This window comes from Notamacropus eugenii, chromosome 5 (genome assembly GCF_028372415.1).
Source record: "Notamacropus eugenii isolate mMacEug1 chromosome 5, mMacEug1.pri_v2, whole genome shotgun sequence".
Taxonomy (NCBI): domain Eukaryota; kingdom Metazoa; phylum Chordata; class Mammalia; order Diprotodontia; family Macropodidae; genus Notamacropus; species Notamacropus eugenii.
Window position 1 is genome coordinate 341043772 of NC_092876.1, and position 17483 is coordinate 341061254.

The 17483-nt window shown below is 41.5% G+C and overlaps 1 protein-coding gene across 1 annotated transcript in view; it reads right to left on the reverse strand.

Annotated features, from left to right (window-relative positions):
- The window catches only part of PDIA5 (protein disulfide isomerase family A member 5), a 188141-nt gene that overhangs the window by 43996 nt on the left and 126662 nt on the right, over positions 1 to 17483 (reverse strand). Inside the window, exons 9-11 of the mRNA XM_072613786.1 lie at positions 13708 to 13799; positions 13500 to 13571; positions 4369 to 4505 (exon numbers count right to left, since the gene is read on the reverse strand). Of these exons, the coding sequence (XP_072469887.1) occupies positions 4369 to 4505; positions 13500 to 13571; positions 13708 to 13799 (301 nt within the window). The remainder of the gene's footprint in view (positions 1 to 4368; positions 4506 to 13499; positions 13572 to 13707; positions 13800 to 17483) is intronic.

Here is a 17483-nt window from a genome sequence, read left to right on the forward strand (position 1 = left end):
TTTCTGACCTGTCTCTTCAGTATCCTTTTCTGATTCTTTATCCAGAGGAGGCTTACTAACTGTGGGTGTCACCTGAGGTTGTGTCCTGGACCCTCTTCTTTTCTTTCTCTACACTATCTTGAATGGTGATCGCATCAGTTCCCATGGGTTCAATTATCATGTCTATGTAGATGATTTCCAAATCTACATATCTTGGCCTAATGTCCTTCAAACTTAACAAATCCAAAACAGGGCTCTCAAACCTCACCCTCTTCCAATGTTCCATAGGATTGTAGAGGACACCACCATCCTCCCAGTCACCCTGATTCACAGCCTCAGAGGCGTACTGGATGCCTCACATGCACTCATCACACACATCCAGTCTGTCCTTTTAAGCTCCCTACAAGCCTGGACTGTGACTAGAGCCTTCTTGTTGGTCTCCCAGCCTCGAGGTTCTCCTGACTCCAATCTGTCCTACACTCAGCTGCTCAAATGATCTTCATAAAGCATAGGTTTCACCACATTAGCTCCCTCCCCAATCAACTCCAGCGCTTCCCTGTTGCTTCCATGATCAAATATAAAATCCTTTGCTTGGATTTTAGAGACCTTCACAGCTGGGCCCCACCCTATCTTTCTACTCTGGGACACACTCACACTAACCTTCTTGCTGTGACCCCACCTCCCACCAGTGTGTCTTTGTCCTGGCTGACTCAAGGCACCAAGTGCTCTCCCACTTCACCTCCACCTACTGGTTACCTTTAAGTCTCAGTCAAATTCCACTTTCTACAGAAGTGCTTTCCTAGTGAGATTACCATCCATTTACACTGTATATATATGTACAGATTATTTGCATGTTGTCTCTCCCCCATGAAAATGTGAACTTTTTTAAGGGCATGGACTGTGTTTTAGCCTTTCTTTATAGCCTAAGCATTAAGCACAGTGCCTAGCACACAGTGAGCACTTAATAAAAGCTTGTTGCTTGATCACTGACTATAGTTAACAGATTCTTTACCATTCTAGTCACTCTTCAGTTAGTCTTAAAATGTGGCCCTCACATCTGAATATAATAATCTAGATTTGGAATAAAAATTGCTGGGCACCGTGGGACTATTTCCTACCTCTGTTTGATCAGCCCATTTCCATTAACATAACCCAAGGGATTGTGTTAGCTATTTTTGGCACTCATGTCACTGTGATGTCACACCTAGCTTGCAGTCAGTTAACAGCTGCAAATCTTTTCACATGTACCACAGTTATGACAGGGCTCCCCTGCCTTAATTGAGTCAATGGATGTTTTTAACCTAAATGCGGGACTTCACTCATATTCCTTTTCAATTTAACCTTGTTTGTTTTGCCCCATCAGTTATGCCTGTCAAGACTGCTATGGATACTAACTCTATCCTACGAGGTATTGCTCCCAGCTCTGTGTCATTTGCAAGTTTGATAAACTCTTCTATTTTCTTCCATGTCATCAATACAAATGTTGGACAGGACAGAGTGCTGGGACACAGCCCTGGAAAGAGACCAACTTTTGGTTCACACAGATCAAGTGAGGATAGCTGTTCCACAGCTATGAATTCAGGGAGCCATAGCATCTGTTACCCTATCTTGTTGTAGCACGTCCATGAGAGTAGGTGTGTGTGTAGGGGTGTGTGTGTGTGTGTGTGTGTGTGTGTGTGTGTGTGTGTGTGTGTGTGTGTGTGTGTGTGTGTGTGTGTGTGTGTGGTGTGTGTGTGTGCGCGGTGTGTGTGTCTATATGTGTGTGTGCCTCCTTATTTATTCATACCTCAAATGGCCTTCTATCAAATGCCTTGGGGAAATACAGATACATCATACCTATAACACTGCCTGATCCCTCAGTCAAGAGGGGGTAATGAGGTTCTTTTGAGATCCTGACTTGATCTCAGATTTCCATCTTCCCTATGCTCACATGATGTTTCATAGCCTGTTCTGGAAATGTGCTGGAGATGGACAGCAAGCTCCTGGGCTGCAGTTGTGGGGTTTGTGTTCAATCATTTCCAGTCTACTGGCATCTCTGCTGTTTGCCATGATTTCTCAAAGATTCCTGACAGTGGTTCTTCCTTGCCCTCTTTGCACCCTGGGCTGAAGAATCTTAATCATTTACAAGAGCTAGGTGTCATTTTTCTCTTTTCTTACCTATCAGGGTTTCCTACTGCTGTTTAAGCATGCTCGTTCTACTTTTTCCAGTTAAATAATTATTTTCCTTGATGGAAAAGACACAAGGGAATATCTAGAGAGGATTAATTAAGGAAGGGTCATGGCCACCCACATGGGCTCTTCAGCAGGCAGGTCAAACAGCTCTGCTAGTCAGCCTTGCTCCCTCTCACTCTGCTAACCAAAGAGAAATGAATCCACACTGTGGATGCAGGAGAGTGGAAAGAACACTTGATTTGGAATCAGAGTGCTGAATAAATATCTATGGACGATAAGCCATAGGGCAACCAATGGATTGTGTCATATATCACATCAGACAAATGATCTCTAGTCCTCTTTGCCTAATTAGTGCTAGACTTCACCTCTATGATCTAAGAAGAGATGACTACACTGGGGAAGAAAAGGATGGGAGTCAAGCTGCCTATCCTCAACTACAGGGCAGTGATATGCAAATACCCAAGACTGCCAAAGGAACAAGGACAAAAAATATTTATTTCTCAACTAGAAGTGTTAGTATGAGTGCAATAATATTTTGAAGAGAGATATGAAATTTACTCTCAGCAATTTGGAGCCCTAGAACTTAGAATTTTACAACAATTTACAATTTTTACATAAGGAATGTCATATGTACTCATACACAAATATACCACCAAGCCCTTCCCCTCCCCCAGGTATATTACGTGTATACAACACAGCTGGTTTTAAGCATGTGCAGAAATGTTGCTGGGCTTTGTCTGCAGAACAGAATTCTATGATTTCTGACCTTACTTGAGTGTTGGGCTTTCTTCAGAGATGGAATGGGATTGTGGGGAGACAGATTGAAGCAGACAAGCCTTATAGAGCTTCCCAAGCTAGAAATAGTCAAGGACCTGCTGTCCTCTGTCTCTACTGCTGGCGTAGGTGACAGGGTTAGGGGAGGAGGAGAAGGAAAAGGAGCAGGGAAGGACCATTTTCCTCCAGCTATGGGGAAGTAAATTGCTTCTAAACTTGCTTCCATCAGCAAGTATAAGAATGGCCTGGAGAGAACTTTTTAGCCAGCAAGGTGACTATAATGCTGCCTCTCTGTCCTAATGAGCTGGCTCTGGGGGATGCCGGAGAGAGTTCCGGAATAAGAAGTATGTAAGAGGTTGATGAAATGCCTACCACACCAGGCTTTTCTGGCTGTTGGTTTTTTCTCCTAATGCTACCTTAAGGCACTGAACCCCTGTCCCAGTCCATTCTTTCTGATTTACCATCTACCTCACATATAAGAAACATTTTTTTTTCCTCAAGGCATCAATCTCCTCTTTCCTGTGCAAAGATAATAGAAGAAGATTTCAGAGTTTTCTAGCCTCAAATTCAAATGTCTAATCCTGGGTTTTCAAAGTTATCCTATAGCCCTCCTCATGTTCAGTGATTCCCTGACTGAGACTTTCTTCCTGACAGGAAAACATATTACCTGCTCTGGGCTTCCCTTCGAGTCTTATGTACCAGAAGGAGGCCCTTTCCCCACTGCTCCCTGCCAGTGTGGGGTTTGTCTCTACTTCCCAGGAGTTTTTTCTCATGTTTTAAAATCTCTTTTGTTCTCTCTCATCCATCACTTGCTGGTTCAGGTTATTTACAGAGACATGGGAGGGAGATCGGGGTGGAAAGAGAAGATGGCACTCAGACTACTTTATGTCCCTGTGTTCCAAAAGGCCCAGTCCAGTTCTAGGGATGAATCACCACACAGGCCCAAAGCTGCCCTTGCCTTTGAGTCTTTAGGAGTTATTTGCTCCATGAATGCTACTTCTCCTGTCCTGAGGACAAGCATGGGGTCTAGGAGCATTCACACAAATTCACAAATTTCTGAACCTAATTCAGAGCCAACCAATAAATATGAGAATATATCATATGATTTCTGTTGGCATTAGATTCCCTTCCTTTGTGATGTTTGGCATTGAAATGGCTTTGCATTTCCAGAACACATGCTGAGTGAATGGGGAGAGGGACAGGGGAGAACTCACTCAAAATTCTAACTCAGTTAATTCTTTTTGTACCTCTACTCTGAGAGTATAATTGCATAATTAACTTTGAAGAGAAGAATACACCACAGTACTGTGCACAATTAATAAAGACTTTTGTATGATGACTGTTATGAAAGGTTGAAAATTTCAGAGGCCATGTTTAGATCCCAGCTGAGGTGGGCCTGGTGGAGGGGGTGAAGAATTGGGGGAAGAAAAGCATTCCACTCACATGGGGCATGGAACATGATGAGAACAGAAGAGTGCTCCTTCACAAACTTGTCAAAGTCTTCATCTGTCAGGTGATATACGACACTTCCCTCATCTGCCCAGGCAGCCTCGGGGACCTGGGGCTGTGGTGCTTGTGGACTGGAAGACCAAAAACAGGTAGAGCTGAATGTATGTCATCTGCCAGCCACAGGCTACAAAAAGGACCCTGCTGTCCTACACAGACCCATGCCCAGCTTCATTAATCTCAAGGGAGAGTCACGTGACAAGGAACACAAAGGTTGTGACAATGAAAAACCCCAAAAACTACCCTTGAGGTGAGACTTATGGGAAGAGGAAAAGAATGGCAGAGAGCCTTTCCTCTCCCTCTATTCTTTCCCAAACGGATGAACTTTGCTGGTGTCCTATTATAGAGAGCACATTTTTTATTTATGACTCTTAAATCAGCTTCCTCTCAAGGGTGGAGGGGTTCATTTGCTTTCTTTCTTTAGCAAAGTGGCAAGAATCTGGTGAGAGCAAGGAACAGCCATTGTGAAATCTGGCTCCTGTGTTTGTCTCACTGTGTGGGACTGGGGGAGGGAGGGAATAGAAAAGATGAGGTAAGATAAGTTAAGACTGGGTCAGGCAAGGGTAGAGAATGGAAGAGGACTAGGATAGAGGTGTGACACCTGAGAAAATGGTTGCCTGCTCAAGGTAAGATAAGTCACCATGAAGGAAAAGGCCCACAAGGGTGCAGAGGCTTGGGAACCTTCCCCATGACAAGGGATTTATGTGGACTCACTACCTTGACAAAGCCTAAAAGCTCTTAAGTCCCTGGACGCGATTGCCCTGAAGCTTAAAATATCTGCGCTGGTGACACACATTCCCAGTTGCTCCCAGCCGCAAGCTTCATTTTCTAAACTACATCTGCTAATACTTAAAACCAATTTATGCTGACAGATACAAAATGTAGCCATTGCTATCAGCTTGGACAAGTTTTCAGCAACAAACCAAGGTTCCAGGAGAAGAACGTTCGTAATTTTGTGGTCAATAAAACAGAATGCTCCTCATTTTCCACAGCAGGCTAGTTACAATCTTCCCTTCTGAGGTACCCTTTGACCCAGATCTCTCTGTCTGGCATGGATGGGAAGGGCATCAGAGACAGACAGAAAAGGTCTTTCTGCACCTCAATTACACAGAAGCCCTTTGGCAATAGCAGAGAATAGGGAATAAAGCAGATATTCCCCCGAGTGAGGAAAGGATGGCTGAACAAATGGTGAAAGGTAAAAGAAGGTGAATGAGCTGGGCAAGTCACTTTGTCTTCACTGGGCCCATTTCCTCATCTCCAGAATAAAGGGATTAGAGCAGTGGCCCCTAAGGTCCCTGACGGCTTTGAGTCTACAATTCTGTTGATGTTCCTGCACTCTAAGAAATGATGGATGTGACAAGTTCAGAGAAAGCCGGGAAGACTTTTATGAACTGACGCAGTTAAGTAGGTAGAACCAGAAAAACAATGGACACAGTGGTAATGTTGATATAAACAGAAAAAATAACAAAAAAACCCTGAATGTTGCATAATTATAATGATATACTTCCTTTCCTTTTTTGAGGTGGAGGACTATGCATGTGGATTATTGCACATATTGTCAAACAGTTAATTTAAATAGATAAAATGCTAGGCTCAGAGTCAGGAAAACCTGATTTCAAATCTAGCCTTAAGACACAATTAGCTTCAGCTGCAAAGTGGGGAAAATATTGGCACTTACCTCTTAAGAGTTGTTGTGAGGATCAAATGAAACAAATATTTGTAAAGCACTTAGCACAGCACCTGGCACACAGTAATATATTTCCTTCTCCCCTCCCCTGTTCTGAACTGCTTTGTTCCCCTTCTTTTTAAATCTTTGTAGCAAGGGACAGCTTAGGGGGTAGGGGAGAGTAAAAGATATGTATAGAAGTACATGTGATATGAAAACAAATGACAAGAAAAGGCAGTTTTTAAAAAGGGAGGCAGGCAGAAGACTTAAGCACACTTCTGTAGCCTTAATTGTCCTATCTCTATGGTAATCATAGAAAGTCCGCAGTCACACTGCTTCTGCATTCTTAGGTAGCTTCAATGACTTCTTGTAAGCACCTCTGGTTTCAGAGAGTACAAAAGCTGCCAGAGGGCAAGCCATTTTTGTTCCAGAATGAGACTCCTTCCTGTATTTTTGACATTTAGTACCTCTGTTTCGCTCTACTTGACCTTTGGATCCTGGTCCTTTGCTCATTTTCAAAGCAGGTTGGGTTAGATTCTTTCCTTTGCATCCTTGGAGCTAGACCCTGGTCCTGACAAATGATGCCCTGAATTAGTTCATCTTTGCACTGCCTTCCAGGTTCCCAGATGTCTGCCTTATCCCCACCAGAGATATCATGACTATCCCATATCTCTACCTGGACTTCTGGTAACTAGGCTTGTTCCAACTAGCTGACCAAACAGACTCACTTTTTGCCTGGACTTTCTGGTTTCTCTACCTGTGGCTTGCTTCTGACCACTTGTACCTGTGTAAGGCTTAATCCTGGGCTCACTAGTTCTGTTCACCTGCCTCGATTAACTTTAATTATCATTTATCTGCCAGGGTAATAGAAAGAACAGGCACACAAGAAAACACAAATGAAAAAGGAACATAAAACTAGATACTCAGAATTTTGTTTCAACAATAGCAAATCTCTTGGGGTACTATACTGCCTGAGTTGTATATTCCTATTTCTTCAGTTTCTCTTTAAATATCTTATTTCTAGGGTTTCCTTTTCCTTCTCCCTTTGTTTCCTGGATATTAACAACTCCACTCTTTTCTGCCAATAATCTTCCCCTCAGCACAAAAGGTTGCTGAATCTTGATATTTTCCTATCTTATGTGACTTTTGAGGTCAAAGGACCAATGGAGTTCACAGGATGAATCTACCTATCCTGATGAGAAGGTCACAGTGACTAAATTTCTAAAACTCAGTTCTATAAAATTTTTTTTTCTATTTTTTCCTTCAATACAGAATCTATGTATGCTATTAGCATTTCCAAAAGATACTGAAGTGCCTGTAAAACTGTTTGAGCTGAAAGATGATATGTTAATTCTGGCTAATCTCTTACTTTGAAGAATTAAGTTTTCATTTGGTCTAGAGAAAGCTGTTTCACATGGGTCCATAGAAGTCAGTGGTATCTGCAAACCAAATCATTACCTGACGTAGTCTGTAGACATGTTTTTATGATGAAGGACAAAACCAACAGTGCTTTAAAAAAAAAAGTGGTAAAGGGGTCTTTTCTCCTTCCAAAACTAATTTTTCTTAGTTTGCTTTTAGTAAGTAAAAAAAAAAATTACTCTAAATTATATTCAAGCAAAAAACGTGTTATTTATGGACTTGGATATTCCTGGTCTAGATAATTAGTGGAGGAGATAGACAAAGATTGAACTCTTCAGTATGGGATTGTGGAGACACATAATGCTCATGCAAGCACATATTGTCACAGATGATACTCCACAGAGTAAGAAAGCTTCAGTGTGGCCATGACCAACAACTCCATTCCAGAAATACTAAACAAACACACAGATATGGGAAATCTCCACGTCCAGTTTTAGAAAATTACCCAGTCACTCACAATCTTCTGAAGTTTATACTACCTTTCCCTGCCCTCATCCCATGACATCTAGTACAGATGGCTATTGATATCTGGGTATTTTATGTGACAGACTTGGCTGGAGCAAGGGGTGGGGTGGGGTGGGGTCATGAAAAGTAACAGCTTTTTCTGGTCCTTCTTCACTCTTTACATACTTAAATGCAAATCGACAGAGCTTTGGTCAGAACAGGAAGTATAGGAGATCAACTACAATGACATGTGGCTAGAAAATCCCACAGCATGGGATTTAGCAGACCTAAATGAGGACTGAAAACAGCTGTTATAACACTGATATCTAGCTCCTACTCTGTCTGGCTTCCTGGTATGTGGTTGGGTAGTATACTCTATGCTACATTCCAGAGCAAAATGGGCTACATGTTTCCACTCTGTGACATTTTACCTTATAGATCTGTTGTCCAGTTTATCCCTCATAACTTCTATTTTCTTTGGAACAAAAGTACTGCAGATCAGAATTCTTACCTAAAGCAAAGCAGCTTAGAGTCCATGAAGATAGAAAATACCTTTTCCTGGAACAGCCTATGTATTCTAGAAGCACATAAAGCCTGAGGCTATGGACAAACACTAAGTTACTCTGGGAACTACAATATCACTAATTTTAAATATTTAATCTCAGAGACATAATATCACAGTGAATAGAATCAAAAAGGGCTAGGTTCAAGTTCACCCTTTGACAAGACTCAAGAGAAACCTAGATTATATTTAAACAATTGCAAAGGATTATAAGATGACTGAAAGGCTAACATTTGAATGAGCGAGAAGAAACCAGTGTCTCTTTAAAGCTTTCAAAGAGTATTAAGGAATTTAATTAAGAAAAACAGAGGACCTAGGGGTAGACTGGTTCTGTTTTGAAGCTTTTAAGAGGGAAAAAAAAGGGAAGGTAAAGAAATAATATATTAGTGAAGAAAGGAAGGGGGGGGGAAAGGAGGAACTTGGTATTTTTCATAATAGGAATGCTTAAGAAATAGTGTACACAAACATGGAGGAAGGGGTGGGGAAGAACCTAGGATGTTAGGATGAACCTAACTCTTATCTAGACTGAACAACTTATACACAAAGTAGTTGGTGTAGAAATACATCAAGCTAAATAGGAAAGCAGGCAGAGACTGGGGAATGGGGGTTTTAAGAATAGTACTGAAGGGTTGCAAACAAACCGATGTCCTGATCCTGAGGGAGGGATTAAAAGAAAAGAAAAAGATTATAAATTAAGGGGGTTGCCCATCCTTTGGAAAATGGCTGAACAGATTATAGTGTATAAATGCAATGGAATATTGTGTTGCAAGACTAATTAGAGAAATGCCCATCTGTCTCTCTAGAGGACTTATGATGATGCATGTTACCAACCTCTGGACAGACACATGAGGAACTGAAGGTGCAGAAAGAGACACATTCTTTTGGACATGATCATGGTGTGGATTTGTTTTGCTTAACTATGTAGATTTTTTTTTTTAAATTTTCTTTCTGATTTCAATTGGTGTAGTTCTGGGGAAAGGGATATTGATGGTGATGTCAGAAAAAAGAAAAATAAGAAGGGTCACTGCAATATTTCCTTTTAAAATTTAACATAACTTTTAAAAATTATCCAGTGAACAGAAGGAAACTCAGAAGAATGCAGTTTTGAAAGCAATGTGTTGAACTTAAATATTTTTTCAAAGGCAGGTTACTAATGGGAAAAGAGATTCACAGTTTTGCATATGATACTCTTTATGTTTTTGCTTTATATGTGGAAATGTTCATTTGTGTGTGTATGTGCTAGTTAAGTTCAGAACAAAAAAACCTAAATAAAAATGTAAAAAACAACTATTCTAAACCTCAAGCTAAACCCACCAACCCCTTCATTTCCACTCTCAAATCTTGACTACTGTATTACTGTGAAGACTGATGACAACTCACATGAGCTCCCTCGCTTACTCTCTATACTTCAACATATCTTTGCTTCTATGCCCAACCTTTCCTCTAATCTCAAAAGAAGAGTAGTGCTGACCCTCTTTAAGGGAAATTTCTTTATCAGTGCCCTGGATCACATTCATTCCTAAATCCTGAGAGATTTTCTAATACTGTTCATATTTTCCCAGCATCTTTGATCTCTTCCCACCAGCTACTTCTCCTGTGTTCAACCAAACACAGGTCTGCTCTTTTACTTGGTCTTGTTCCCTACTCCAGTTATCGGTGTAGTTCTTTTTTCATTTTGCTGCCAAAATTCTTGAGTGAGTGGCTATTATGCTACCTGTTCCTTCTACAACTCCCCATGATCTGGCTTCCATCCCCATCACTCCATTGAAACACATTTTCAGAGTTCATCAATAACTAGTTAATTGGCAAGGTCTTGCACCTTTGAGATTCTTCTTGACTTCATAATCATTGGACCAAAGATTTACAGCTGGAAGTCATCTTGATTGCTGCCTGCTCCCTCAACCTTTAACTTTTCTTCCCTTGGTTTCTATAATATTACACTATGTGAGTTCTCTTCTTGCCTCTCTGATAGTTTTTTTTTCATCCACCCAATTGCTAGGGGAGTAGCCCGCAAGGTCAATCCTCAGCTTTGGTTTTCAGTTAAGAAATACTCACTGTTCCTCACAGAACGTATATTCTTTCAAAGCTTTGGCAAGTATTTCAAAGGTGACAGCTTTCTCATTTATATGTCTAGCCTGATCTCTCTCATGCCCCGGTACAACATTTTGAACTGTTTACTTGACATTTCTTCTTAGACGTGTCTGTATTCTCCATAAACTCAACACATCCCTAACTTATCATCCTTTTTGTTAATTTGGTTTGATGACCTTGTTTTTGAAAATGGCACTATTAAAAAATTATATAATGTTAGAGCTGTAAGAGAGCTTAGAGTCAAGACTAGTCAATTGGTATTGATTCAGAGGCAGTGAGATAGCACAGTGGATGTAACATAAGTCCTGGAGTCAAGACTTGAGTTCAAATCCAGTTCTAAACACTTACTAGCTATATGACCTTGGAGAAGTCATTTAACTTGTTTGCCTCAGTTTCCTTATAATGGGGATAACAAGAGCACCTACCTCCCAGGGCTGTGAGAATCAAATGAAAGATTCGTCTGTATTTTTGTAAAAGTATTTAGCACAGTGCTTGGCATATAGAAGTTACTACATAAATATCAGCTATCATCATCATCATACTTTGTGCCAGCCACTCTTCTAAGTACTGGGGATATAAAGAAAGGCAGAAATATAATACCTGCCATCATACAAACAATTATGTACACACAAGATGTGTACAGAGTAAATGGAAGGTAATGTCAGCAGAAGGAACTGGTGAAGGGGGTGGGAGGAAGTGGACCAGGAAAGGCTTCCTGAATAAGGTAGGATTTAAGGTGAGTCTTGAAGGGAATCAGGGAAGCCAGGAGGTGGAGGTGAGAGGGAGAATATTCTGGGCATAGGGGTCATTTAATGCACAAGCACACAACTGGGAGGAGTGCTATGTTCAAGAACAGCAAGAAGGTCAGTGTCACTGAATCTTAGAGTTTATGGAGAGGAATGAAATGTAGAAAGACTGGAAAGGCAGAAAATGGCCAGGTTGTAAAGGGCTTTAAAAGCCCTTCAAATGGAGGAGTTTACATTTGACACTAAAGGCAAGAGGGAGCCACTGGTATTTGTTGAGTAGGAAGGGGTCAAGGAAATGGTCAAGTTCGCACTGTAGCAGCTTGAGTGGAGCAGAAATCATCTAATCCAACAAAGGCAACATACCTTGACCAAAGTCACACGCCAAAGTAGCAGTAGAGTCAAAACTCATGTGTATATCTCTGTGACACCATGCTGACTAATACATTCTAGTAGTTTTCCATATCTGAAACAGCATTCTCTTTCCTTCATTTCCTACATCAAAGCATTCACTGATTCCTATTAAGTCTTTCTTTTCAATGTCTCTGGTATTCACTTATTCCTTTCCATTGTCAGGGATATGTTGTTAGGGTATACAAACCCTCAGCTGCTCTTTCTCTGATTATTGTAATAGCATTCTAACACGTTCCCCTGACTAATCTACCCTGCATTCTTCTACAGAGTAAGCCTCCTAACTTAATTGTTAAATCATATAATTCTACCTCTCAACAATCTCAAATGGCTCCTCATTTCACAAAGAAGAAAAAAAGTCCAAATTTCTTAGCATGGCATCCAAGGATCTTCATAGTCTAGCCCCAGTCAACCCATCTGATTTTCTAAATATTCCCACTATTGACAAGGTATGTGTTTGTCCTTCGTTGCTGAAGAAGACCATGGCTATCAGAGAAATGATGACACGACTTGCACTTTGTTTTGAGTGAGGGAGGGCTGTGCAGGTCACCAGCCTCACTTCTCCTCCTGAGCCATCTGGGTCCAGAAACCTGATATTCATCAGGATGACTGGAGATGACCCAGGATGAGACAATTGGGGTTAAATGACTTGTCCAAGGGCACACAGCTAGTGAGCGTCAAGTGTCTGAGGTGAGATTTGAACTCAGGTCCTCCTGACTCCTGCACTGGTGCTCTATCCACTGTACCACCTAGCTGCCCTCATTCCCACCATACTCTGATCTTGAACAAGGATGATCTCCCTGCTGCCTCTAATAATGCTAGTCTTCACTTCATCTCTTCTTGAGCTATTCTCTCTAGTCTGAAATGTGCTCCCTTCTCCCTTCTTAATCTCTCATGAATACCAAAGGAACTACAATAAAGGTCACATACTTGACATGTGCCACATGCATGGCACAGACTTAAGTGGCATACAAATTTAAAAGATGGAGAGATCACTTCTACCCAGGGAGTTCAAAGAAAATTATGTGGAGGAATGAATTGTATGGAGGAGATATGAACTGGGCTTTACAGGATACATAGGTGGAAAAACATTCAAGTGATGAGGAATGGAGGTTACCTTGAAATACTATGATACTGGTACGTATATGTACTAGTTCTCCAACTAGATGGCAAGGATTGTGTCAGTCTTTGCATCTCTACTAAACTTAGCACAGTGATTTACAAAGAGTAGCTACTCTGTGAAGGAATGAATAAAGAGTAAGGGCCCTAGAGTAAGGCTCCTCAAGCCTGGCAACAAAAGAGAAAGATCTCTTTCTCTGGGTGTTAGAGACATATGTGAAGATTTCAGAAGACAACTAATTCAAGAGAATTGGCAAGATTAGCTGGGCTACCACCCTACCCCCTTCTAGGCCTCCCAATCCAAATATAAGGACACTCCACTCAAGTAGGTCACAGACCAATGGGGACAGTTGGAACCCTACCGGATTCTTCACCCAAATAAAACCTCAGGCCATCTGTTATAACTAAATGAATCAATACAACCCAGCACTGACCAGGACCCCAATCTGAGGAAAACTTATACAGGCAGATCTTCCCCATCATCCCCACTACCCACTTCCCACCCCCACCCTTACTGTTTCTCCTAAGCAAAAGAACATTACAGGGCAGGACAAGATACATGTCCTCCCTCTAAGAACTAGATGTATATATTCCTTGAGGTGCAAAGACTTACTTCTTCATCCATTCCACAATGTCCTTGGCTGTGGACCTATAGTTTTCATACTGGAACAGAAACTTCCCTTTCCTGTGGAATGTGGAGAGACAAAAGGGGGCTCAGCTCAAGAATTGGGGCAGGGGGTGTTGAAGAGGGGAATAAGGGGTATAAGTGCCACTGGGGAAGAGGAATGATGGCACTTAAGATTAGGGAGCTGGGGACTTACTCAAAATAGCAGATGGTGGGGTAGCCACGGACATCATACTCTTCTTTGATGTGTTCAAATTCAGAGGAGTAGACATTCATCCCAGCCAGCACCTGGGAGGACAAGGAAGGAATGGACTCGTCTGCCCTCTGCCCCAATATATCCCATATCTTGCCCCAGAGCCTCTAATTGGGCATGAACTCCTCAAAGTAAGAGAAAGAATTTCCAAAGGCTCCTCAGACAGATGTGGGAGTGCTGAGCATCCCAGGAGCATAATGGGAGATATAAGGAAACTAGCTTAGAATCAGACATTAGCTACTGGTAACTAAGAGTTGACTTCAAGGGATCCTGAAAAAAACAAACATCAGGAACTGCCTATGCTGATGCCCCTGCACTCCTCTCTTGATCCACAATATGTGTGCCTTCCCCTATTCATGAATAAACTGAATATATCCATAGATTAGCTCCCATGTGAGCAGGAAAGATGACCGAGGCAGAATGCTTTTCAATTATCAAATTCAATTTGACTTTTGACACGATACTATGGTTTCTCCATTTGTTCCTGTTCTACCCCTTCTCACCAAGATTTCTGCCTAAATCTCAAATACCGGCACCTGCCCATCTCCTAGTTATTTGGCTCATTTGTTCCTTGATCATTGATCTAGCTCTCACCCATGGCTTTTGAGCAATGACACAACTGTTGTTGCTTCTAGCCTGACTCTTGACACCCACTTATACCTTTTGTACTTTATCCAGTACCTGTTCCCTGTTTCACATTTATAACCTGTTGCAACCCAAGATGTAGGTCCCCCCAAATCCAAATATCTACCACTTCTTGATGTAAAGGAGATTTAGCATCTGCAATGCTAATGGCCATTAGGAGTGCAAGTGTAAAACATGAAGGAGAATGGGCAAAAGATGAACAGAATGGGAAGCACTGATTTGTTGAGATATGCAGTGTCAAAGGGATCACCCATAGGTGAGATCACTGATCCACTGAAGTAACAGAATATTATACTAAAGGCATTGCCAGGAAAAAGAACTTAGAATTTCCTCAAAATTGAGGCTTCCTATTCCTCTTCTTGTGCAGTAGGGGATTTCTTGTCTGTGGTCCAGCTCCCAGAAAGAATTTTGATGTTAATTTTTAATAAAGGGAGATAGATGGTGAAGCTACAGAACAGAAATGTATGTCACAGAAGAGAGATGCTTAAGAGTGAAAGGGGTGAGGAACTTCATGGCAATATGGGTAGGAATGTTGTAGAAACATGCAGAGGGGACCCAGGAAGTAGAGTTTTGATGTAGAGAAAGAAAATATAAATAGCTCTATGTGAATCTCCATTGCTCTGTGATATAACTCAGGAACTGCAACAGATGTTAAATGGACTCAGAATCCCACTGGGAATCTAAATCTTCATAACTGACTTCTCCCTCTTTAGGAAAAAAGTACTCTCAACTCTAATTCTTTTTTGCTATCTACATTAGCTTACTCCAGACCACCTACATATTAAAAGTTCAAGCAAATCTGCAACAGAACTTATCAAGGAATTCTGGAGCCCTCAAAGTAATTTTGTTCTCCCTGATAATTGGTTCAGAAGCCTGTTTCAGTGACAGCTGTCTGGAAGTTATTTTTTTATGTCTACCTGGTCTCCCTGTCTCTAGTTTCTCCCCTCTTTAATCCATCCTACACAACAATGTCAGATTAATCTTCCTAAAACACTGTTTTTAATTATCATCACTTACTAAAAATTAAAAAAAAGATGAAATCAACCCTAAAACCTACAAGAGAAATTCTAAACTACAAAAGCCTAAATAGGGGATTCAATCCTCTTTATACTGTTGACTTTAATCTGTTTTCCAGCCTTATCTCTCAATACAGGCAAAGTCTATATAATGATGCCTCAACCAACATCCTTTTACAATAATATGGTGACTACATTATAACCAAAATCCACTGCTACTTTGTTCTAGGTGGTGGCCATTTCTCTTTCCCTCTCTCCTGTTCTCTCCCTCATTCACAGAATTTTAGGGTTGGAAAGGACCATCCAGTTCAAACCACATTTGAAAAAGAATCCCCACTAGAGCACACCTGATAGGAGGTCACTTAAGTTTTGCTTCAAGACTTTCAATGAGAGGGAGCTTACTACTTCTTGAAGTAGTCCTATTAATTTTTTGCACCATTCAAATCGTTAAGGAAGAATTTCCTTACATCAAGTTGAAATCTGCCTCCTTAAAATTTGCATTCAGTTGTTTCTAGTTCTGCTAAATGGAGCTTGAGTAGGTTCAACCCTTTTTCACATGACAGACTTGAAAGTCTGAGATGGCTATCATATCCCACTCCCTCACCTCTGAGGCTTTCCTTCTCCAGGCTAAATATTTCCAGTTCTTTCAACTGACTCTCATCTAGGGTGGACTTGAGGGGCTTAATTATTCTGTGTGCCTTCCAGAGGATGTTCTCCAACTTTACCGTGTTCTCTTAACTGATGTGTTCATCAGAAGTGGACACGGTAGCTCAGATGTGGTCAAACCAGAGTAGCACATAGAAGGTCTATCATATCTGTGTTCCTGGAAGCTATTCTTCTTTTAATGTAGTCCAAGATTTCAGGATCATTTTTAGCTGTCATGGCACACTGTTGTCTATTACTGAGCTTGAAGTCTACTCATATCTTCAGAACCTTTTCAGATATTGCTGCCTCACTGTGCCTCCTATATCCTATGCTAATGAAACTGACTGAGTCCCAGGCTAAGACTACATTTATCCTTATTAAATTTCATCCAATCCCAATGTTTTAGCTTGTCAAGGTCTTTTTTTGACCCTGATTTCATCATCTGCTGTGTTAGCTAGCTACCACTTCTAGCTTTGTATCATCAGGAAATTTGATAAGGATGTTAATTATGTTTTTAACACATATCTCCTTCCAAGTTGACATCTTTTTTTTTTTTTTTATAATTTTAAAATCATTGGCCAGTTTTTCTTTTATTTCCTTCTTCAGCTCTTCCAGGAAAGCTAGTTGTGCTTGCGAGAAATTCATAGTCCCTTCTGAAGTTTCAGATGGAAGTACAGTCTCAGCTCTGACCTCTTTGGTGTTTGTGTTTTGGTCCTTATCCCCATAGAAAGATTCTATGGTTTTTTCACTTTTCGTCTGCTTTTTCCGATTCATGATGTTGGTTGAGTGTTGTAGCTTCTGGTTCTTTCAGTCAGAAGGTACAGAATTTTGTGTTGAGCTGATGTGTGAAGAAGCTAAAAGCAGGTTTTTGTTTTTTGTTTCCCAGATCAACCCTGGGGTTAGCTTGTTAGGTGTGTGGGAGGAATGGTCTGGTCACAGGAGATCTCCTCAGCTGACCTGAGGCAAAGGCAAGGTCAGGGGATGGTGATCCCAGCTTCCCTATTGGCTTCCCTTTTCCCCTGGAGGGCTGAGGCACGCCTAGATGCTAATGCGTGTTCCCACCCATCCTGGGGCTCCTCTCCCAGCGCTGAGGCTTGCCTGGGTCTCAGTGCGAATTTTCTCTGCCCTGGGTCCTCTGTCCTTCTGGATCGCCTCCGCCACAGTAGGAAGAATTCCCCTTTGCTATTTTCCTAGCCTCTGGTGTTATGAGACTATTTGCCCCCTTCTGCTGTTCCCGCTGATCCAGGATTTTTCTGGGGAAATATTTTATGGTTCTTTCACGGACATCAGGGGGGAGGAGAGAGCATTTACTGATCACTCCGCCATCCTGGCTCCCGGAAGTTCAAGTAGGTGACTTACCGAAGTTTAGTCTTTAGGCTGAAGGTTTCAAGGGCTGCTGCGCTGATATCTGGC